Source organism: Lepisma saccharinum, chromosome 10 (assembly GCF_977018435.1).
Source record: "Lepisma saccharinum chromosome 10, izLepSacc3.1, whole genome shotgun sequence".
Classification (NCBI taxonomy): Eukaryota; Metazoa; Arthropoda; class Insecta; order Zygentoma; family Lepismatidae; genus Lepisma; species Lepisma saccharinum.
In genome coordinates this window covers 35,294,791-35,319,557 of record NC_139238.1, presented here as the reverse complement: position 1 = coordinate 35,319,557, position 24,767 = coordinate 35,294,791, and the positions used below count along the sequence as shown (strand labels likewise).

At 37.7% G+C, this 24,767-nt stretch overlaps 1 protein-coding gene across 1 annotated transcript in view; it reads right to left on the bottom strand.

Moving 5' to 3' along the window:
- The window catches only part of Cbp20 (cap binding protein 20), a 61,590-nt gene that overhangs the window by 22,404 nt on the left and 14,419 nt on the right, over positions 1–24,767 (bottom strand). Inside the window, exons 2-3 of the mRNA XM_083130433.1 lie at positions 11,968–12,149; positions 10,157–10,295 (exon numbers count right to left, since the gene is read on the bottom strand). Coding sequence (XP_082986559.1) covers positions 10,157–10,295; positions 11,968–12,149 — 321 coding nt within the window. The remainder of the gene's footprint in view (positions 1–10,156; positions 10,296–11,967; positions 12,150–24,767) is intronic.

Genomic DNA, 24,767 nt, shown 5'->3' with positions numbered 1-24,767 from the left:
GTTCAACAACAACTATTCTGCTTTAATCTCGTTTTCTCTTTACTTTTCATGAATACTGATATGAAAAGAAGTCTATTCTCCATCCAAGGAGTTAATGTGATCAAAACCACATGACTTCTGAGAAAGAGTTGCTTTTCTATTTGTTGGTTCCATTATTTTGCCATAGCTGCACAGCTCATGATATTTGATTCCACAACTTCAATACAGGAGCTACGTTGAGTGATATGGCTTATGCACTATATTCCTATGTGCAAGATTCCTGCACAACTGCCATTCGAACAACCAATATAAATCCTCAGAAGCTACGTGTATTTGTTCACATTGGCTTCATTCTGACAGAGGATAGATATACAGTAAAACCTCGATTTTACGTGTTTCAGAAGGCCAAGCTGAAAAAACTTAAAATGCGGGAAAATGTAAATTGCAGGAAAATTTAATGGTAAAACACGCTTTGCTCTATTTTGAAAAGTTACCTGCTGTATAATTTCTGTCAAGGACATGCTCTGCAGGAGAATAAATAATGCAACTGTATTTAAGGAAGATATTTACCAATAAAATTCAATTCATGACATTGTGGCTTATAAAATGATTATAAAAGAAATAATCCAATTGGGACACAAGACAGTGCAAGATGGAAAAACTAAGAGAAAAAAATCTCACAATCTAACACCTCAGCCACTGATATCTGCAATTGAACTGTTATCAACATAGAGTGTATATTATTTTTTTTTGTCATATATAAAATGAGAACACCATTCCTACATTTTTTAGTCTACAAAATGTAACCAACGTGAAAATGACACTCCCTAACTTGCCTCCACATAGTTCTCCAGTCTTCATATCTCTTGGAATGAACACACACACAAGGATAAATTTCCTGCAATTTTACAGTAATTAAGACATTCAACCGAAACTAAAATGGAATTTTAGGAAATCACAAAATCTGAGTTTGCTACCACATCTAACACAAATCTCCATTTTGTTCAGTCAGTATCGAAACTACTAAAATAAATACATTCACACTAAAATCCAAAGATGAAACAGAAAAATTCACTTCCGAGTAAGAATTATGAAATTAATGTTCTTTGACTGAGGGGTACGCAGAAAAATGATTCATTGGCAATGCTTTTCCAGCTCATTTAACAACCACAACACAGGGCAAAAGTTTATCCAACAAAGGATCATCTGGCAAACACCGCATTGGTATCCGGTACAGTCGGTCCAATCTTCGTTTGGATAATCTTCCCATAACCACCTCTTCCACCATCAAAATCTGTCCTATACTCATCGCGAACCTACAAGAAAGAGAACACTGCATATCAGAATCTGATATCCAACAATGTGGTGTACTTTCAGTTCTGTAGGTCCACTAAGAACTTAGGAAAAACATTGTACAGAATAAATTATAAGTAAACGTCATGCTTCACAACAGTAAATAAGAGTAAAAATCAACTCATCTATTGTTGTATAACACAATGTCTCTTACAGATTATTTCTGATTCCTGTTGTTAGTAGCTTGCCTCCATGGTGGAGTGGTTTACATACCGTGCTTTGACAGAGGTCCCAGGTTTGAATCCCAGTCTGGGCATGGGTGTTTTCTGAGTGTCTCCTTTCACCAATTTCATCCTTAACTTCACGATTAGCGAAAAGTGGCAGAAATGCGAGATAAAATAAACCTAATCAATCAAAAGCTGTTGAATGTTTTAGTTCATTCGTAATTCAGCCGATCCTCCCTGATGGAACAGTGGTAGCGTCGTTGCCTTGTAATCAAGGGGTCCCGGGTTCGATACCTGGTGGAGGAACATAGTGGTTCGGATCCAACTTTAAACTGTAGGTCCAGTTCCGATTAGCCATACTGTGCATAAAGTGGACTTAAAACACCAAATCAATCAATCAATCGTAATTCAGCCATTTGTTGCTGTTGTGAAATGTCCTACCACTTAGGCCTTCAAATATATCTTCAAACAAAGTGAATTGATGTTCTGCCACAAAGAACATTACCAGATGCACTACAGTAGACAACTAGAAGCTGTATTCATCCACCATTGGTGACAGTGAGAGGTATGCACTCAGACACAAGGGACAGACGCATGATATGAACTCAAGAAATAACAGTCTTAAGTAGTTCGTCATTTAATAAAATGGTTGTGCAGGAAGAGTACTTATGAATGGTAGACTACTGGTTAAGTTAAAGCATGAGTCATGCCTCATTGTGATACTTAATTTGTTAAAAATAATTTATTACACGCCACAGTCAGGGGGTATCTGATTGCCATAAGGGAAATGCAGTTTGATTTCTGGGGTATGTGATCTCAGGTTGGATATTTTCGACAATGTTCTCGCATAGTGGTTCTGGGCATCTAATCAATGGGTAGCTGATAGCAACCATGCAGGAGGGGGTAAAGGCCACCAGAACATGATGCTGATCACACTGTGGATGAGATCAGGAACATGTGGAGTCCTACTTCCACATACCCTACATGCTTTAATGGCACAATGCACAGAAGGAATAAGTTTATTTTTTTACCCCCCCCTCCCCCTTTACATAACTATTCTGCATGCATGGCATTTGACATTAACGAAGATGTATGATTAGATGAAATTGATGATGAGACATTTACAAAGGTCCATCTTCAGGTTGAAGATCATATCCAGGAAACTCAAGAGAAGAGAGTGGGAATAAACTCTCAATGTCCTCAGCCACTGAGGTGGCTGCTATTGTTTAGCTCAAAATGATTTAATTGTTAACACTCATCTTCAGGGGAAGTACACAGATAAACAGTCAAGTGAAGTGAGAAGTTTATTATTTTATTGCATAGAATCGGTAAAGTAACTGTCCTCTGAAAGACAGGTGACTTTACGTTGGCTGACACATGTTGGATCCAACTGTTACTAATATATAGCTTCCAGACCAGAATCAGTGATTCCATTTTCCCAAGTAACTGCACACGTTCTCACGATGCTTGGTCAACAACCTAACTTCTCACGCTGTGAGGACTGCTCACACCAAAGAGCACTAACCATTCTTCTATGTAAGAGGTCGGCTTCACCCCACATAATACACAGATCTCAAGGCAACAACAGCACACAGCCTTCATATGCCAATGTATATGTATGTTGCACAACGATCTGATCAAGAATACAGGGCAGTAGGTTCGATTCCCAGGATGGGCAATCTAAGGTAGGACTTTAGCTACCCTGCATAAAATAGCCTCTAATACATTGGTGCCCAGCCGTCCGAGGCAGATTCAGATTATTGGATGTCATATTTGATTTTATGATATGTATAAACAATTTGTTACAAAACAAATAACACTACTTTCTGTAAAGTACCAATATATTTCAAGTTCACAATTTTGGCCTCACGATACTACAAAAAATACCCTTCGATGGAGCTGTTATTATGAAACCAGACTTTTGGGCACATTCTGATAACATTAAACAACAATTGGATGTTTACTGCTTAAACAAAACTAAGACATTTACCTCCAAGTATTCACAACACACTCATACATCTAATTTTGAAGAACTCTGGACCACTGACTTATGAAAATAATAAAAATACCAAAAAAAAAATAGTGTTCGTTAGGTCAAATAAAACAAAACCATCAAAAATTTATTCAGTTGCTATGCAAATACAAAAAATACAGAAATCTAGATGACACATGGTTTTACAAGGGTCGTTCGAGGTTGAGAGAGAAAGACATTTCTAGTGGAAGGGGGGGGGGGGGGGGAGAAAAGTCCCAACCACCAACTAGGTCAGTTTTTCAAAGTATTCGACCTGAGCATTCAGGCACCACTTTATGGCAGTTTATGATACCTTTGGCATACAAGGAAGTTGGCTCATGTTGTAAACCCCATCAGAACATCTTGCTGTGGTGTTGCATTTGTGTGGAATTTCTTCCCTCTTAGATGGTCTTTAAGGGACCCAAACAAATGGTAATTTATTCATTTGCTACTGGGGGCTAAGACCTAAGGAATGTGAGACATGCATGTCAGAGTAGTTTGAGTCAAAATGGCCAAGTGCACCTGGCATCATCATGCAGAAGAATGACCATGATTAGACAACATTCCAGATCCTTTCTTGCATGGCATTTTGGACAGCACCTGTGAGCAATGTGGAACAATACTGAACATAATTGTGGACCCTTGCTCCAAAAAATCACATGGATGACACCTCCCATGTCCCAGTTCTGAAATTTACTGTGTGGATTGACGGTGCCGGCTCATATCAGTTTATCAGTGGTTCATTTCATTTAATCTGGTCTTTGAAAATGCGTGTGGTGCACGGATCGTAAACTGTAGTATTACGCACGTGCATTAAGGTTTATAACGAAGAGAAACTTCTGGGCGAATTACTTCATTTTCTGAATGTGACATCGAGCAGTGGCCTGGGTTTTTTTTTGGTTTTTTTTAAAGCTGATAATAATCGTACAATAATCACTACAAGAAGGCAGTCTGATAACACGCTTGCCTGTGTTCTTTTTTAAAACATTGAAATGTTTTGGCTCTTTACTCTTGGCTGCATATTTTTGAAATGCAAAAATCAAATCATGCCGGAACCAACGAAATCCACAATCTGCTCTGGAAAGCCCCTTAGAGGACAGGCCAGATAAATTGTTTTGTAGAGTCCACAAGCGCCGCCACGGGAGTATCTAAATGGATGTTTTCTCAAGTTTTAAAATAATTGGATTGGATAGATTTGTTGTTCTAAGTCCACTTTATGCACAGTAAGGCTAATCGGGACTGGACCTACAGTTTAAAGTGGGATCCGAACCACTATGTACCTCCACCGGGAATCAAACCCGGGACCCCTTGATTACAAGGCGACGATGCTACCACTGCGTCATCAGGGAGGCCTCTTTTAAAAGAAGGAAAAGAGTCGTTGGCGAAAGGTGAGCTGAATTTCTGTACTCCGACAGGTAGAAAACAGCCTAGGAAAAAGCGAATACAAATTGCGTTGAAAATCCTCAGACCATTCCGCTCCCTCCAGGCTGCAACACTGCGAACCAACGTCGCTGCGGAGAATGAAGTGAAGTGGGGAAATGTGGTGCGAGATGCGCAACAGCTAATTGCAGCATCTTGTTTTTAAATTTGTCAAGTTATAACTCTTGTCCTTCACCAAAGTGTTGACACCATTCAAACACTCTCCACTGTGACAGTGTTTGTTCCCCATACTACACTTGCAATCTTGTCAAAATTTCACTTGGCCTCACATTCTCAATTCACAAGGAATTTGAATTGAATTATTGTTTCAAGTATACTTTATGCACAGGCAGGCTAATCAGGACTGGACCTACAGTTTAAAGTGCAATCTGAGCCACTGTGCTCTGTGCCTCCATCACATATCAAACACAAGACCCACCAAGGAACCTGATTATACACCATTAGTTGCTGCCGATTTCACTGCCATTACTGTGCATGCACAAACTACATTGGAACAAACGTGCAATACTAAAATGATGGTACAACCTCTGGGAGTATTGATGTTCCCCAGCATTTTGCCACTTTTTTATACACAAATGTCTGTCAACACTGGACGACCCTTGTAAATTAAGCAATAGTAAAATATACCTGGCAGTCAATAAAAAAGCTGAAAATAAGAAATATATTGTTTTCCTGCATCAAAATGTCTGCCACCAACACAAATTCACAAACACATTATAGTGGAACCACAAGCAAAAAAGCCAGCGCAGACCCGCGACTCCTGTGCACCGTACTCGTGCATGGAGGGAAGAGGCAGAGTGGAGCACGCATGCTTCCTTCCTTACGGTCCGAGTTGAACGGAAGAAGGGGGAGGTGCACGGATACTTTTCGCCGAAGGTTCTTTTGGTTTGTGGTCGCTCTATAATTTCCTAGACATTGGTTGAACACTGAACAAAAACGGCCTTATTGTGTTCAGTTAAAACATATGTTACTCCTGTTCTCTTATTAAAGCCATTACTGGTGTTAACTGTTTCATTTAAAATTCTGGGTGCATCAGCACTTCGGCAATTTGCATCCATAATGTTAAGAGAGGACATGTCCCTAATAGTGCCAGAATCAAGACACTACCATGGCGGTAGGTCGACACCATTGTGACTCTGGGAAAAAGGTTTTAGGATGGAACAAGTGATGGGCAATTCAATTCGAACAATATTTTGTGTTGTAAAAAGAAATATAGATATTCACTCAAGTGTGGTGGAAGATTAAAAACAAAAGCTTACCAAACACAATTGTATAACACATAACAATATTTTGTGTTGTAAAAAGAAATACAGATAGTCACTCAAGTGTGGTGGAAGATTAAAACAAAAGCTTACCAAACACAATTGTATAACACACAATATATTTAGAATAGAATGCAAATGAACAAAAATAATATGATAATTATATTACAGTGCTGGAATAACATCATGGAGAAGCAGTAAGAATAATCCAATTATTCCAGCATAGAAACAGCAACATAATTATCACATTATCCTTGTTCATTGGTACACATTATATACAACAATAATCTTCAAATATATTGAGTGCCTATATTATTAATTTTCAAACATGAATGTCATGTATTGTGTTGGACAACTGAACAAGTGTTTGTTATCTCGGGTTAACCTTGTTCCAGTGTTCCTACTGCAATGTTCAATTGCTTGTTCAACCAGGATCTTCCAGCATTCAATCGATCAGGAAAATCAGCATCGTATGTTGATGATGTGTTTATTTACAACTTCTTTGGACAAAAAAGGTTCATGAATTACCATATTTCTTCGAAGTTACTGTTCACCTTGGATTCAATGGTGTCTTGAATCCGAGTATTTACCAATTTCAACATACAAGTTTCTTTCCTTCATGTTTTACCAAATACCGGTATTAATATAAATCAACATTTCACAAGAGCCAGTCTATGCACAAAGGGTAGGGAAACAAGGAAGAAGGTTTATTCTTGTGCTCTTACGATCTTTAAAAAATGGAGAAACAGAAGCGTCACTCATATGATGCAATGTTAAAACGTAACCTTATTTTGTGTGCTGAGGAATTTGGAAATGATCACCTACTCAATGAAGTGTTTATTGGTTGTTGGAGAGGTCAAAAACAGCAGTGTTTTACTAAGGAATTTTATAATAAATTACCAGTATGTACGGGTGGGCCATAAGTCAGTTGTCACTAGCAATCCTTAGATTTTGTTTTGCCTAGCGTAGTGGAAGTCAGTTTTGAACTTGACTAGTGAGTATTACCCTACAGACTTCCACTATGCTAGGCAAAACAAAGTCTAATGATTGCTAGTGACAACTGACTTATGGTCCACCTGGTACATTTGTGCTATCTAAATTAGAAGTATTTTTTTCCCTTAAAAACTGAAGCTATAAGTAAGTTGCACCTCACATTCGATGGCATCTTAGGCCCGCTTTAGATGAAAGCATTTTCCGTAGCATTTTTCTTAACATGTATACCATGACCAAAATGCTAGTGTGTAAAGTGAGAAATTTTATGGCATTTCAGATGCTATGGCATATTTCATGGTATTTTTTCAAGGATAGGATCGGTCCTATTTCTGAAGCACTTTTCATAGCATGAAACTTGGTCCCTTACATTGAAAGAGGAACACAAATTGAGAGTATTTGAAAATAAGATCCTTAAGAAAATATTTGGACCTAAAAGGGATGAGGAGACAGGTGACTGGAGAAGGTTACATAATTTAGAACTACATAATTTGTATTCATGTCCAGATATTATTAGAATAATTAAATCAAGAAGACTTAGGTGGGCAGGTCGTGTGGCACGAATGGGAGAGGAAAGAGGAGTTTACAGGATTCATGTTGGGAATCCTGAAGGTATGAGACCTGTAGGAAGGGCAAGATGAAGATGGAGGGACAACGTTAAGAATGACCTAAAGGAAATCGGTAGGGATGGAAAAGAGTATATAGATCTTGCTCAGGATATGGACAGATGGAAGGCCTGTGTTGCTGCAGCCATGAACCTTTGGGTTTAAGAAGGCTATAAAGTTAGTTAGTTAGAATGGCCCTGCTGAAATACATACTTTATAGCGTTCACTGTACACATATGGAAGAATATTTTAGTTGTTTCAAATTTATGCTCTCACCACAGATGGTGTAAAACTCGATGTGCCTTTCATGCTGTATCTATTACACATAGTAATCGCAAAAGCTAACCAAAATGTTCAATGCTCTCGTGTAAAGTACTATCTTCTATGTTAAAAGGAAATGCTTTCGTCTAAAGCTGGCTTTAGATTCGAAGTTATACAGTAAAACAAAAAGTCTAATGACTAAAACTCCCTATTCAGATTTCCATTAAATTCATCATATCAAAAATAAAAATGTATCTGAAGACTATGATCAGAAGGTTTCCATTTAGGGGTGTGTGAGGTGAATTAACTTTACACCCCTGTCCCACCCAGCAGTGCACTTGATAAGAGTTCAAGAGTGAAAAAGAGAGAGAGAATGGTATGTAAACAGTGTGCAAAATAAACTTGTGTAATTTTTTTTGGGTGGTTATCTGATGTGTTCATCAATGTTGGGATAGATCTCTTTAGCATCATCTAGAAATCTACCTCACACAAAACCGATTGACACTAATATCAAAGTAGCATGCACTGTGTCAATTTAAGGTGTCAATTTTTTTTTAGAAAATTTAAGATGAGATTTGCTTTGGACTCCAGCTACGGGATGCGTGCAGGCTCCAGTCTCCTGGAGGAAGCAAATAAATTTTCTCCTAAAATTTCATCCTGCATAAGGGACCATTGGGCATCCATCATCCTGAGGAAATTGGGGAGCTACGAAGGAGTAGCATCACCTGGTCATGAGATTTGTCATGCTGATGACACGTCACCCCGTAACTGGTTGGATATCTTAAATCTTGGGTGAGTGAGTGATTTGGATCAGGTGGGAGTGAGGTCGGCAGTTGGTAAGTATGCCCGGATCCTCAATATGCTGTTATTATTACTGTAACTTTAAACATTACCACAGAGCAGCCCAGTATTAGTTTGTTTCAGACGATGCATTTGTAAACTACAGGAACTATGAACTATGTAGTTTACACCAGTAAACAAACGATGCTTGTTGTGCTATGTGGCAATGTATTTTTACAGATTTGTTGTGCTCTCAATATGCTTTCACATGATTCTGTGAAATGAATACATAAATGTAAATGCAAGAAATACACATGAAATTTTATTTTTTAATACGTTGGATGTAGCTTCATGCAACAATGGATTATAAAGGTAATCCATGAGTCATTAACGTATCAATCATAGACACAAGCACTCCAAGGTTAATATCTCACCACAAATTTCCATTCTTAGAATCATGAACTATGCAGTTTAGGACAGAACGAGAGAAACTTAATCTTTATCCTTATCTCAGTCTTGAAGTGACAAGAAGCCACAACACAACTTAAGACATTGACGTTGCATGTTCTTGTAAGGAGTGCTTCATGGAGTCACTTTAATCCTGAAATTTTTGTACAACCAATTTCTTGAGTGAATTATGACCCCAAGGTACAAAGATGTGACCTACAGAAAACATTCCAGGAAGAAACAGGAGTGCCTTATCCAGGAAAAAGGTTCCTCTATCTCTGTCCCCCAGTGTATATCTTTCTTTAAAGAAGTAGAAAAGGAACTATAATGGAGCCGCTGCACTAACCAGTGTGCAGTCACAGTGCGGAATAGTTACTTTGACAAAATCCTATTTCCCTACTGGCTGCTTTGGGGAGGGGGAATTTTAACGTTGTCTGCTCTTGCCCAAGGGATGGGCCTAATTGGCTGTTTGACCGTGAGTTCCTTTGCAGATAAATGCGGTAACAGAGGGTCACTGCCATAAAGGCAGTTTCCATGCTGGTTCCTGACCTGGCACACTTATAATTTGTGTGTGAAAACTTTCTTCATTAACAAGCCACACTTCCTAAAATTCCATGCAATCTTTTCAATGAATATTCATTTAAAAAATGAACATATTCAATATCCATCCTGAAAAAATTTAACAATTATTTTTAAAAAAGTTGCCTGCAGCCTTCCTGACAATAATCAATTAAACTAGAATCCGACAACAAGGGAAAACACCAAATCAATTGCTAGCAATATTTATGTGCAATTTCTTTCAATCAAGAAGACAAACATGACATAGAAGAACTGAAATTGCATAGAAAAATGTGCATCACTTACCTGGCCTCCAGTTTTCCCTCTTCCGTACTGCCTTCCTTCTACAAATCCAGCATCCCAATCTGTACGAATGATCCGATCATCCAGTCTTGTTCCGTTAATATACCTCATGGCATGTTCTGAATCACCACGAATATAATATCTTAAAGGAATTAGTTAAGGCATTTCAATGTCAAATCAGACAAAACAGTACAAAGAAATACATGTATACGGTATATTTTTAAGTGTTGCAATTCAGTTGGTTCTGTTTTAGGGTTGTTTAGGCCATGTGCATGTGGGAGACAGCAAATGGGCAGACAGCAATCTCTTGACTGGCAGTCAATGCTTCCAGATGTTGAGTCTGGACACAATTGCAATAGAATCCTGATCATTCCATTACCTGAAAGGGATCTCACCCACACTTTCAAGCAACATTGCTCAAACTGCTCAGTGACAGTTGCAGTTCTTAAGAACTGCAAAGCTGTTTATGACTTTCCTGAGCCACAAAGAAGAAAGTCTGCACACGGGTCACTCACCTGTATAAATGGTCCAGACCATTGCAGACAGGAATTTTATGGTTTTGACCTGTGCATATAATATGCTGACGATCTGTCAATTCGCTACCTCGTCACACATTCTCAGAACCAGGAATTATACATCTTTTGATTAATGTAAGAGTATATGATCACCAGAAACCAATACGCTTAAAAAAATATACAAATATCCACAAAGTAAGTCTCATTTGCAATTTGTTTCACAGCGAGGATGCACATGTGCACCAAGTTCTCTGACCTGTTGGCAAGGCACAGACATCAGTTTGGAGGAAAGATAGTAGCGTAGATGCTTCGTAGTGAGTTGTGATAATGTGCAATAAAATAGAGATGTCCGCTGTGTGTGATCTCACACTTGAATGCGCAGAATGTGTCAACTGAAATCCACCACCAGATTGGTGAGGTGTATGGGGGATTGATCATAAGTGTCTCAATGGTGCAGAGATGGGTGCAACGAAGGGCAGAGCAATGTGCACGATGAGGAATGCAGCGAGCTACCATCTGTGGTGGCTGACGACTTTTGGTCCATGTAGTGAAAAAGAAGACTACAGAGAACAGAGGATTCACCCTGTCGGCACTCAGTGCACTCTCCACACATTTCCCCATGCTTCATGAAATTATCATCATCATCTACGATAAAGGGATCCAAACATAGTGTCTTGTTATGATAAGTGTCTGAACAGTGGTGGCAACTATGTTGAAAATTAGTCTAAGCTTTGTACTTCAATGTGCAATAAGGGACATTGTTCCACTACATTTTTTATTTTTTAAATTTTTTTTAAAAATTTGAAAACTGAACTTATTTTCTGGATGACTCCTGTATGTAACTTTAACTGCTCTTCAAAACAATTTTGCATTCAGGAAAACACTCTCACTGAAAATGAACATTTATTGAAAAATTTTAGTCATCAAAGGGCGTCAATTGTCTTTTCAACCACTTAACCCACCTGTGAGTACAAAATCACACCTTTTACACTTGGGTTATATTCTCTATCAGTGTATAAAAAGATTTTAGACAGAACAGAATTACATAAAGTAACTGCTTTTACTCTCAACATACTTTTGTACTGAAAACCTACAAATATGTCCACTGGAACAAAACATACTTTTAGAGCAAAATCCAGACTCTACTAATGATGAACTGAATATGCAAACTGTTATCTATAGTTTATATTGGATCCAGGTGAAAACAATTTATGCAATTATGAACTAAAGCCATCATTACCCAAAGACTAATTCTATTCATGGAAAATACATGAGCTCATAAATAACATCAAAGGATACTCAACAAAACAAAATCCACATGGAGTTTTCTTGAATTTATCGAGACCCATAACAATTCGTTTCACATCACCACACTTGGAAAAGAGTTCATAGATTTGTTCTTCTGTGGTGTAGAAAGACAGATTTCCCACATATAGAGTTGTGGTTAACCGAAGAAGGCGTTCTTGTTCTGCACGAGAACCCTGCAATAAGAATAATACATACTTAGCCGAAACCAAATGTTAGGTAATAATCAAAATTTAATTATTGATAACAACTCTTTTGAATCAGTTTCAAAATTCAAGTACTTATGAGTAATATTATCAAATGAAAATTATATTAAAGAGGAAATAAAAAAGCTGACTTAATTCAGGAAATGCATGTTACTTTTCTCTTCATAAACTTTTATGTTCCCGTATAATAAATAAGAAACTAAAAGTTAAAATATATTTAAACAGAAATTTTTCCTGTACTATTGTATGCATGTGAAACCTGGTCCATTACATTAAAAGAGGTAAAAATCCTTAGAAAAATATTTGGACCTAAAAGGGATGAGACAGGTATGTGGAAAAGGTTACATCATTTAGAACTGCATAATTTGTATTCATGTCCAGATATTATTAGAAAAATTAAATCACGAAGACTTAGATGGACAGGCCATGTGGCACGAATGGGAGAGGAAAGAAGAGTTTACAGGATTCTTGTTGGGAAACCGGATGGTAAGAGACCTGTAGGAAGGCCACGACGAAGATGGAGGGACAACGTTGAGATGGACACAAAGGAAATTGGTAAGGGTGGAAAAGATTGGATTGATCTTGCCCAGGATAGGAACACATGGAAGGCTTGTGTTGCCACAACCATAAACCTTCAGGCTTCAGAAGGCTAGAGAGCTAGTTAGTTATATCACCATTAAGCCTTGTTTCCATATGAAAAACTCAATATACGTTTTATAATAAAATACATTTCTGCCTTGGTCAGCATATTGAGCTAGTTAGTTAGCCAAAAACAACTCTTCAAAAGTATCAAGGTGCACCACTGAAGTTCAGTGATTACTATTAGAAATTTTGATGATTATAACAAAACAATACACAATAAGTGGTAAAATATACAAGGTTCTCATACAAACTCTAATTGTATTTCCAGAATAGTGACTACACAGTACATTACTATTTTAATAATTGTCTACTCTATTTTCCCTCATAGGCATACCATCCTAACTTTCTTTATTAGGGATGGGACAGCTGAAGCTTTTTAAGCAATCCCCATACCCAGACCACTATGTTGACCTTGCTGAATTGAGTGGCTATGAGGGATTGATTTAAAGAGTAGTTTTCCTGGTGTGTGTGTGTGTGTCTAAGAGAGAGAGAGAGAGAGAAAACATTTTTCCAGACCATTCACTGAATTTTACAGACAAACATGTACATGATTGTGCGTCATTCCATGCCACAAAAACACAAATTATACATAAATTCTAAATCATTATCTCTGATTTTTACAAAACTTGAAATGAAAAATTTAGGTTGATATGTGGAAACTGAAAAGGAAAATGAACTGAGTCAGAGACTTAATATATCAATAAAATGAGTGAATTTCAACAAAACACTCAAAACTAACAACTCTTATTATAACAAATGGTCCCAAGATAACTCTTGTGATCAAATGACAATAACATGAATTAATATTTTATTGAGATTTTTCCAAATTTAGATTTTAAAAAAATCATACTTTTGATTTTGAAAACAAATGCTGTCATGTCATACATATGAAAGCACACAGAAAGAGCTTCAAATTGAGAACTTTCAGAGATGTCTCTCAAGTGCAAGAGTTAAAAATGTTATTGTAATATATGTTGCTGGCCAATTTTTTGTTTTGTAAAAATCACTGTCCGATGTTATACTATACAAAAAACACGTGACCCAGGTTTCAGCTCTGTAATTCTGATATCATCATTGTTGCTACACGAATCAAAATCTAAACATCTCTACGAGCACATATTAAACAGTTCTTGCAAAAAGTGCACATAGCTCACTTGTCTTAGCAGTAGACCTCGGATTTTAGGTTCTTAACCTATTTTTTTCTTTGCAAGTAAATAAAAAATAACACGTTATGTCAGCGTTTCATTGAAAAACGCAACAACTGATGAAGTTTTATAGTGCCTAAAATAACCTATTTTGCTTGTTAGAACCTATTTTAGGTTTAACTGCCTAAATGAAACCTTTCTTTAGGTTGTTACATATTTTTTTACATTTTACACAATTTTTATATCTCACAGAGGTATTTACTCGGTTTAGTGATGAAACAATTCAATGACTAGCATGTTTGAAACATGTTTTCTGTCAATTTCTCTCCCTCGAAGTGTGTTATACTTTTCAAACCTCTAAGCAAAACAAAATGCACACAGTGGCGGCGATTAGAGGGGCAGTTCCCTCCTACTTTTCGCCCCGCACAATGGACTCTTAATGCTAAGCCTTGTCTACTAAGAGAAAGGAAACTGTCCTTGCCACCCCCCCCCCTGCAATTTTTCATGTCTACAGAGAAGAAAAAATGAATGAAGAAAACATATGCTCGTACCTTTTTTTCATGTTTTAAAAAAATTCACGCATTATTCCCAGACTCAATAATTCACACATGATTCCCGGAATTCAAGAAATTCTAAGTGAGTAGCCACCCTGATACTGTGCAGCAAATTTATACATACGTAATTCTTTTTTCATATCAACAAGTAACTTTTGCTAAGAGCACAAGCATAGTATTAAAAATAACTTGTGGATAATTTTGAAAGTGATGTCCAGAAATTAAAATTTGGTGATAAAATTAATATTGGTTGTTATATATTACTTAATCCATCCTCTGCTACCTTGCGGTGTAGAGGTGGTGTTATATATAAAATTTCTTACGGTTCTTGTGAAATTTTGTTTTTAACAATTGTAAATTATCAGTATATTCATGAATTTTGAACGATTTTAAGTTTTATTAGAACCTACTTTAAGTTTTATTAGAACCCACTTCACGATTTTTCAAGCACACTTTTTAGAATCTAAAACTCCGAGGTCTACTTATCAGTAATAATCAAACTTCCACTTATGTTTGGTGAGCTGAGATGTAGGAAACATGAGAGCAGAGCTACATCACATAATGTCTGGTGTGAAGGATTATTACGCCCACAAGTGCTTTCATTGTTAGGCAGGTCAGGTACAGGCTCTTAGTATTAAAATAACATTCCTGAGCATTTTCAATAACTGAACACATGTTATCTGGTCTCAAGCACAAAACCCCCTTTGGGCCTTGCACATAAATCTGCTGGAATTGAATCTCTGAGACAATCAAAAACCAAGAATGGCTGCTTGCTGCAAAACACAGATTCTCATGTAAGCTACTTTACAAATGAAAATTTCTCCAAATAATAATTATTCCTTGAAGCTTTCATTTATTGGTTTCTTGAAGCTTCCAACTTATTTCCACAACCATTTTCAGTATCCTAAAGCACCTCCCATTATTCCTATAAAACTTGCAAAAATCATTCAACATTTGGAAAGTAAAGATATTATTCGAAGAAGTGGTTATTGTTACATGCTTTCGAATGGAGGGTCCTTGATCGACTAAACGCCCTGTTGCAGTCCCTCGAGAATTATGAAGAATTTATTTTAGAATCAATAGATTTCAATGTTTTATGTAACATGACACTTCTTTCAAAATGTAGAAACCACAAAAACCAAGACTTTGAACCCAAAGTATAAGGAAAACCTATCTCACAGTACATTCACTTTTTTTTTTTTTTTTTTTTTTTTTTTTTTTTTTTTTTTTTAAATAAAAACAGGTTGTAGCCATGCACCCTTAAATTGTCACACTCCTAATGATAGCTTCACTTCTATTTTGGTTTTGTAAGTTTTCTGTCCTTCCTGTTTGATTTACTCTGTTTTAAATTACAATATAAAGTACTTAATATTTAGTGTTTATGAAAAGGTAGACAATGCCCCATCTCACATTGTTTTGGATTGTCATGTCCGCTGTTATATTCACTTGTGTGAAGCCCTTGGTCTGGGCTGGGTACTGGTTCAGATTGTCTTACGATTATTTCAAATTCTCCTAGCAGAAAGACAATTATCGTAGAATTTTGGCAATCATCGTCACACGAAATTTGAACCTTCCTTAAAGTAATGAGAACTATTTTGATTTTGAAAAAAGTTATTTACGAGGTGCGTGTAAAAAAAAAGGGGCTAATAATTGTATACGTGGGTTGGCAACACTGATGAAGTTGACCATACGCAGGAGCATGCCCTAGTATTCTGTGCTTGCAACAGAGATGGAATTGCCAGAGTGGGGTTCCGTGCGTGCGAGTAGCAGTAAGTTGAAATGGCTGCCATAATACAAAATCCCGCCAAATGTGAAGTGAGATCTGTCATACGATTTCTGAACGCCAAAGGACAGAATGCAGCTGACATCCATCGGAAATTGTGTGCCATTTATGGATCGACAGTGATAAGTGAAGGGAAGGTCAGGCAATGGTGCAGAGAGTTTCGGGAAGGGTGTTCAAATGTCTATGACGATGAGTGTAGCGAAAGGCCCAGTGTTCAGACAGACGATCTGGTGGAACGTGTTAATGAGAAAGTGAGTTCCAATCGACAGTTCACAATATCTGAACTCGCCACAAAGAGCAAAGAAGGACAGCTGCAAGTGATTTTTGGCCCGCTGGGGGAAGGATGGGGATGACCTAGTTTCACACATAGTGACGGGGGATGAAACGTGGATATCGTACGCCACTGGGGAGTCGAAGCAGCAGTCAATGCAATGGGGGCACTCTGGTTCTCCTAAAGCGAAGAAATTCAAACAAACACCATCAGTTCACAAAATCATGGCAACCGTGTTTAGGGACCAAAGGGTGTGATTTTTGTGGAATTCTTGGAACCAGGACGAACAATTACACCAGAGGTGTATTGCGAAACACTGAATAATCTGCGACGTGCCATCCAAAATCGGAGGAGAGGAATGCTACGCTTTGGAATTTTTCTGATCCATGACAATGCCCGCCCACACACAGGTGCTCGTACTCTTGAGACAATTGAAAGATTTTGATGGGAACTATTCAATCACCCCCCTTACAGGCCCGACCTTGCCCTGGCGTTTTTTTTTCTTCTTTTTCTTCACCTGAAAAAGTGGCTTGCATCAAAGCGTTTCAACAACAGTGACGTGCTCAAGACATCAGTTCTGGACTGGTTGCACTCTCAGGCGGCAGATTTTTACGCAGAGGGTATATGAAAGCTTGTGTCATGCTATCAGAAATGTCTGGAGGTTAATGGTGACTACGTCGAAAAATAGCCAAGGTATGTACTTGTTTATTAATTACAATAAATTTCTTCTCCTATCATTTTCTTGTTTTTTAAAAAAATATCGGTCCTTTTTATTGACATTGAAAAAAAAAACTTAGAAATGACCGTACACAAGCATATTCACTCCCCATGGACAAGGCATTCTTCATTGATAGAAGCGACAGTAAGTATCATAGACTAATGGGAATGAATGTATAGAAGTAATGTAGAACATTTTTTAGAAAGCATTTAGGGATATTATTGTAATGCTAAGAGAACTAAACCTGACCACCTAACCTAACCACGAAAGCATTTAGGGTTATTATTAAAATGATAAAAGAATTAAATCTGATTATATACAAGTAGATATATGGAAGTGAAAAAACAGTGTCATGAAAACATACAGTAAGTGTAAGTATAAACACACAAATTGCAATTGAACAATGTGAAAATTGCATATGTAGAATGATGAAGTCGCAATAAAACCAAATAAACTTGGGTCCTGGGCTGTTTCATGCTAAAGTAACAGAGGTATTCTACTTCATCATAGCACATCTTCACAACCTAACAGAAAATGCTCATAAACCATGCAAAAATGTTCACTTAGAAGGTACTTGCTTTTGACAAGGGCAACACTATCATAGGGGAAATATCTTGTTTGCTCCTCCATGGAAAAAATTCTGAGTCCAGATACATGTCTAGATAAACTAACTACTTGCATCTACAGGTGACTTGTACGTTACATTTCTCATCATGTTGTGCTGATCTCAAGCACAACACCCCTTTGTGCTTCGTGTTGGCAGTAGTCTGTAGAATGCCTCAACGTGAACTATAGATATTTGCATAAGGCACCTTTTACATCTTCTTTCTGCAGATAAATAGGACTTTTTGAAACTGCAAACACAATAATTTCCACTACAATACTACAGCGCCTTGAATAACATAGTGCGGAAAACGACCCAAGAAACTGGTTCGCGAGACAGATGACAACATAGATGGCAGTGCAATCAGTACGGCTGCTTATTTTCTTATGAAAGTAATGCGGTTTAGTTAGTTTTTAGAATATATTGTGTAGATTTGTTTGTCTTGAAAGGCGGTACATGAATTGATGGAAACAGTTATATTTGTGGAGTGGTTTGCAGTCACGAAATGACATTAATTTGGAAAGAAAAGTATAAAAATAAAATAAATAGCATGCAGGTCATTTAATGTCAAATCAACCAATTTCAGAAAAGTTTCCAGGTCATGGTTTTTTAATTTGGATGAAATTTAGCATGAAGGTTCAATCATGTCTGGAAGGCTTGTATTCCAAATATTAGGTTCCTCCGAGAAATAGTTCTAGAGTTATAATCTGTAGAAGAAGGTGGTCCACAACAGAAAAAGTGATGCAAATATGAGAAATGAGCCTCAGAGGTAACTTCAGGACTCAATAACTTTGGAACTATTGATCACAGCCTAGGGATATTTACACACCAAACAAATCTCTCACACAGGAACACGTGTAGGGTTACCAGACGTCCGAATTTTCCCGGACATGTCCTACATTTTAGCCTTATGTCCAGCATCCGGGGGAATTTGAAAAATATCATAAATGTCCTACATTTTGAGTGTTACATAATACCGTGCGTTCATTTCGATCTTCAGCCGAGAGATCGGGAGAAGCATGGCGGGCGGCGCTGACGGAGATGCCGACATTTGCTGATTGTAATGCCCGCTTATTTTTATGGAAATATGCCGACATTTATATAAATATTGCAAAACAAGCACTCACCTGTGTTACAATAGTAAGGTTTTAATTTTAGTAGCTTAGTGGCTGTATGTGCTGATGATTTTGACACACCCATCTCCTGTTAAACACGGCGTAGAGGTTTGTTTGGAGAACGTTCTAACGCTGCATCAATTTCATCGAGTTTTGCTTCGGTTAGAATCCGTTGCTTTTGCTTAGGTGTTTTAAAATTTAACGATCCAGTTTCTCATAATTTAAGGACAAGACGTCTAACCGTATCTCTATGTGGAGGTGAAACGCCTGGGAATTTCTGTACAAATTGCCTACACACGTCTCGACACAAGTCTGTTTTCACGTAGTGTCATACATAAAAATTCTTTGTTCTAACGTGAACCTTGCGGCTGGCATTCCAATCGTCTCACTGACACAACACACATACACACTGCAATAACACAAACAAGTAACGGCAAGTAACCAAGAATAACACTCTTGCGCACAGTACGAAATTAACACTGTTGGTTTACATCTGCTCGCCACTATATTCACAGCTCTGTCTTCATCTAGTCGCGAAGGAACAAAAAAACTCGAGCTCTGAGATTTCGGATTGCAAGGAAGCTCACGAAAACCATTGACTTTTAACGGTTTCGTCTGCAGCATAATCTTGATACAGTGTTGAACATTCGAAACCTCCAAAAGATCCCCATCGACACAAAACTCTTTCAAGGATATAAACTTAAGCAGGACGTTACTGGTCAAAACTATGATTAAAATGTTTTATTATCTGTGGCTCTTAACATCATTTCTAAAGCGTATTTATATAAGGGCAGAACTTGGATGAATTACAGAAGAACTTGTGCGTGTTATAACACAGGTTAGTGCTCGTTTTGCAATATTTATATAAATGTCTGCATATGTCCATAAAAATAAGTGGGCATTACAGGCCGCAAATGTCGGCATCTCCACCAGTGCCGCCCGCCACACTTCTCCCGATCTCTCGGCTGAAGATCGAAATGAACGCACGGTATTAATTAGGAAAGTAGGTAACAGAAAAAAATCATGCAAGTTTCCAGTCTATGGACTGCGCTTCGATACTCAATGGTGAAATTTATTTTGATTCAGTCATTGCCCAAAAAGGAAAAAGTTTGTCCTGCTATTAAAAATACGGAAAAACGGAAGCACTTAATGAACAAAGTTTTGGGACCACTTTCTGATAACGTCACTGTTCAGTGCCTGAGCAGAATCTCTTGCCTTAGGGATTATACTGATGGAACAAGGTGTTGTTGCCATTCCTATTCAATATAATTTGATTGTAAAGGAGGGTATAGATAACAAAGTTATTCAGGGTGTCTACCAGTCAAGAAAGTCATGATAGTCAAGAAAAAGTAAAGAAATCAACAAGTAGGTCAAGAAGTCAATACAAAGGCAATAAATTATTCTTGTGGTCAAGAATTTTTGCTATCATAATGACTGATTGGTTGATTTAGTTTATTTTACTTAACTTTTTTCTGTCCCTTTGGTTAATCGTGAAAATGATAATGAATGCCTGTAAGGTAAGATGGATAAAGGGACAGTCACAAACATTTAGGGACAATCGACACAAGCCCCACATAAGATTATACTGGCTGTAAGTCCAGATGCCAAAGCCTTGGTCGTCTGCCAAACACAATTTAGGATGCATTAATACGAGAAAGCAGATCTAATTCTCTTCTTAAATTCAGCTTCAGTTTTCATCTTAACTGGCCCTTTGGTAGGCGTTTTCAATAAATAAAAATTTATTTTCTTAATTACTAATTTCCGATTTTACCTAAGTAGGGGTCAGATAAATAAACATCACGAAAGACGGCAAAAAGGTCTAGAAAAGTCCAGAAAAAGTCAATAATTCTGGATGTGTTATTTTAATAGACACCCTGTTATTAAACTCAAGACTACGCAAGATAAAACTTCTCGAATTTTAAATTACGGTAATTTCTGAATATTTGTTTAACATTACAGATCATAATTCAAATGTTCAGAGAGTATTTTAGCCCAACAGACTAACGAGAGAAATTATTTTTTCATAAAGTCTGTAAAATGTCTGTTACTGGTTTCTATGATTTCAAAGAGTTTGACTGTCCACTCTAACATAAATATAGTTTGACTAAACCTGAAATGTTGATAAAAATTGTCTCCTCAGAGAAGTACCACTTAAATCATGTAGTAAGAGGTGCATTGATTAGTATGATGGCAAGTCTTGAAATTTTGCATTTAAAAATTCATTAAGAATTCATTTTTTTAAAACTGAAAAGTGTAATTTTTCAACACTTTCTAACGTGCTCTATAGAAATATGTATTATTTATTGAGAATGTTTTGTGTCCTACATTTTTACTTAATGTCCTACATTTCCTTTACAGCGATCTGGTAACCCTAAACACATGTATTGCATCAAAATACCCTCAGCTTGTTTACATTAACAAATAAAATACCCCAAAATATGCATTAAAAAGCCTTATGTGGCAAAAAATGCATATTTTGTGTGCCTGATGTTACAAGTGTAATCCAACCAGGAAGGTGGCATCAATTTTTCTAGTAACCCTGATGTGAGCTCAGTATGCATACATTATGTTGTCTCCATACATATCACTCAATCCATATTATATGTGGTTGAATATGCAAGAAATTGAAAAATCACCAGAAAATGGTGGATTTTTGAAATGGTGTAGCACAAAAGGGACAAGAGATATCCAAGCCAAGTTGCATACACTACATAATTAGACCTTCCTCTAATGTATGTTGTTTTACTTCTTTTCCTCTGTTTAACAGTAACCTGGCCTGACTCTACCTGTTACTTGTTCCGTTACTGCCACAGGTGAATAAGATGCAAAAACATAATAAACTAACAATATGGTTCATTCGAAATAACACATCTTAGAATAACTAACATACAAATTCATGTTATTTTTCTGTACCATGGGTATAAGGGAAACTCTTTATTTTCTCATGAATGAAAGTTCGGACGTTCAGATTAAAAATATATAAAAATACTATTTATTTCGTTGCTTAAATACCAGGTGTGCCAGTTAATAATTCTTAATTGATCCAAAAGAAAACAAGTGTATCTGGGGAGAAAGGAAACAAATGCTTTATTCAAAGTATATGCCATCGCTAGCTATAGATTGTGCCCATTTGTCCGTCAAATTGTGGATGCCCAGAAAAATCATTCACATTTTGAGGTGATCCAGTCAGCAAGCCATTGTTCGACATCTTCGTAATTGTTGAAGTGTTGCTGGGAAAGTGAGTGAGACATCGATGAAAACAAGTGGTAGTCCGAAGGGGCTAAGTCTGGTGAGTATGGCGATGGGGCAAGAATTCCCAGCCAAGTGCAGAAATGGTGTGTCTGTCACGTTTTGCTGTGTGTGATGAGGCGTTGTCGTACTGCAAAATCACTTTTCCATGTCTTGTGGCCCAATCTGGGCACTTTTCGATCAATGCATGGTTCAAATTGATGAGTTGTTGACGGTAGCGAATGGCATTCACTGTTTCACCTGGTTTCAGAAGCTCATGGTACAACACACCCTTCTGATCCCACCAAATACACAGAATTGTCTTCCTTCCGAAGCGATTCGGTTTTGCGGTCGATGTTGAAGGTTGTCCTGACCATGACTTTTTGTATTTTGGGTTCTAGAAGTAGATCCATTTTTCGTCCCCAGTCACTATCCGATGCAAGAAAGACTTTCTTTCATGCCGAGAAAGCAACACTTCACACACCGTTTATCGCTTTTCCATTTGTCTGTCGTTCAGATGATGTGGGACCCATTTCCCTGCCTTCCCATGGCATGAAGACGATCAGATATGGTTTGGCGACCAACATTTAACTTTTCTGCCAGTTGTTGTTGTGTTTGCGTATCGTCTTTGTCCGACAGTGCTTGCGATTCGGTGTCTTGGAATTTTTCAGCTGGCCCGGGCAATCTTTGTCTTTCAAGTCGAAATCACCACTTTTGAATCGTCGAAACCAACGAACACACGCATCTTGCGTTAGGACATTGTCACCGTACGTTTCCACAAGGATACGATGGCTTTCACTTGCATTTTTCTTTTGATTGAACAAGAAAAGCAGGATGTGTCGCACATGCTCCTTATTTGGTTTGAAGGTCAACATGTTTCCCACACAAACCCAATGTCACGATCACTCGTACTCAGTTGCACATCCACGGCATTTTGACAGGAACTGTCCTGGCAACACACTCAAGTAACAGTTGAGACTGTGCACCAACCCTTGCTTCCAGCACCATCCAGCAACGAAATTAAGAATTATTAAGACACACCTGGTATGAACAAAGAATTACATATGAAATAACCCCACATAAAAAAATGACATGATCCTCTTTAATTGCAACACTGTAATATACAGGGAGGTTATTTCAGTCGTTTACCGGTAGCGTGTCAGCCGATCGGCGCCCCCTTCATGCAACAGGTCCCGGCAAATTGCGTTAGAGGAAGTCCGTAACAGAAACCGCTTGTTTTGTAATGTTTCCACTTTTCACAATTACAGTTACAATTACAATTGAAATAAGCATGTACCTTGTCTCAAGGATGCTGGAAAAGGTATCCTCCCAAATACAAAAATTTCTGGTACCTTATTTCTGATATCTAATCAGTTGTCGCGAGAGCGCCGGCAGATTATCGGGGAGTTGCCAGCCACGAGAGGGTGCTTCATACTGCAGCTGTCGGCAGTGATGCCAACCGTAGGGACATGTACCTAAGCATAGGGACTTTTCACTATATTTCGCCCGCATAGGGACAGATTTGCCAAATGAGGGAAAACGTAGGGACTTTTTTCAATCTTGGAAAATAACATTTTATTGTGCAAAGGTGCGAAGCTTACTCGCCAGTCAGTTGCACTTTCTTCGTTCTCGGTTTGGAATGTAATTATAGATTAGTTTATCTGGATACTTTAGCGAGGAGGAGAAAAAAGAACTTACAAACAAATCTCCATCAGAATTTTGGAACATGTTATCGCTTACCAAGAACTTTCAAGGCAAGTTCTTTTTTGAAAACATTTCCACTCTCGCGAAAATAGTGCTAACATTTCCACATTTTAACGCGGAAACGTAAAGAATATTTTCAATGTTAAGTGATACAAAAACAAAAAAGAGAAATAGAATGGGACCAGAATTGTTAAAGACTGCAGGAAGTACAGCATCACCAACCAACATCCATCTCTTCACAGAAGTAGCAGCATGTATGACTTCAAATAACATAACAGGGGTGTGCGGATCCCGAAAAGTCGGGACCGGGATCGGGAAAAAAATTTCCCGTCCCAATTCCGGGAAATGACTTCCCGACTTTTCGGGATCCCGAGCAGTCGGGAAATACCGAATGGTCACTTTAAAAAGTCGTTAATTCTAGACATTTTCTGGATTGTAAGTTTCTGGAACTTATCGGAAATTTTAAGTTTTTATTCTACAAATGCAAAAACAAACACTTCAAGTGAAAATGACGTGTAGAATTCGAGATTTCCAGGGCTTCGGAAATTTCCCGATTTGGTCGGGGAATTGCAAATCTTTCCCATCCCGAATTTCGGGATTTAAAAAATTCCAATCCGGACCCAAAAAATTCTGTCTCGCACACCCCTATTATTCATTAAGGCAATAATTTACAATACCAGACCATTCTGTAATTTCTATGCTACGTCTTATACTCACGAAATAATTAGTCGTGATGATTTATCTCAAGTTAACATGTTGGGGTGAAGTGAAAAAATTGTTCATTAACGTGTAGAAGTTGTAAAATAAGCTTTTCAATTCTCGAA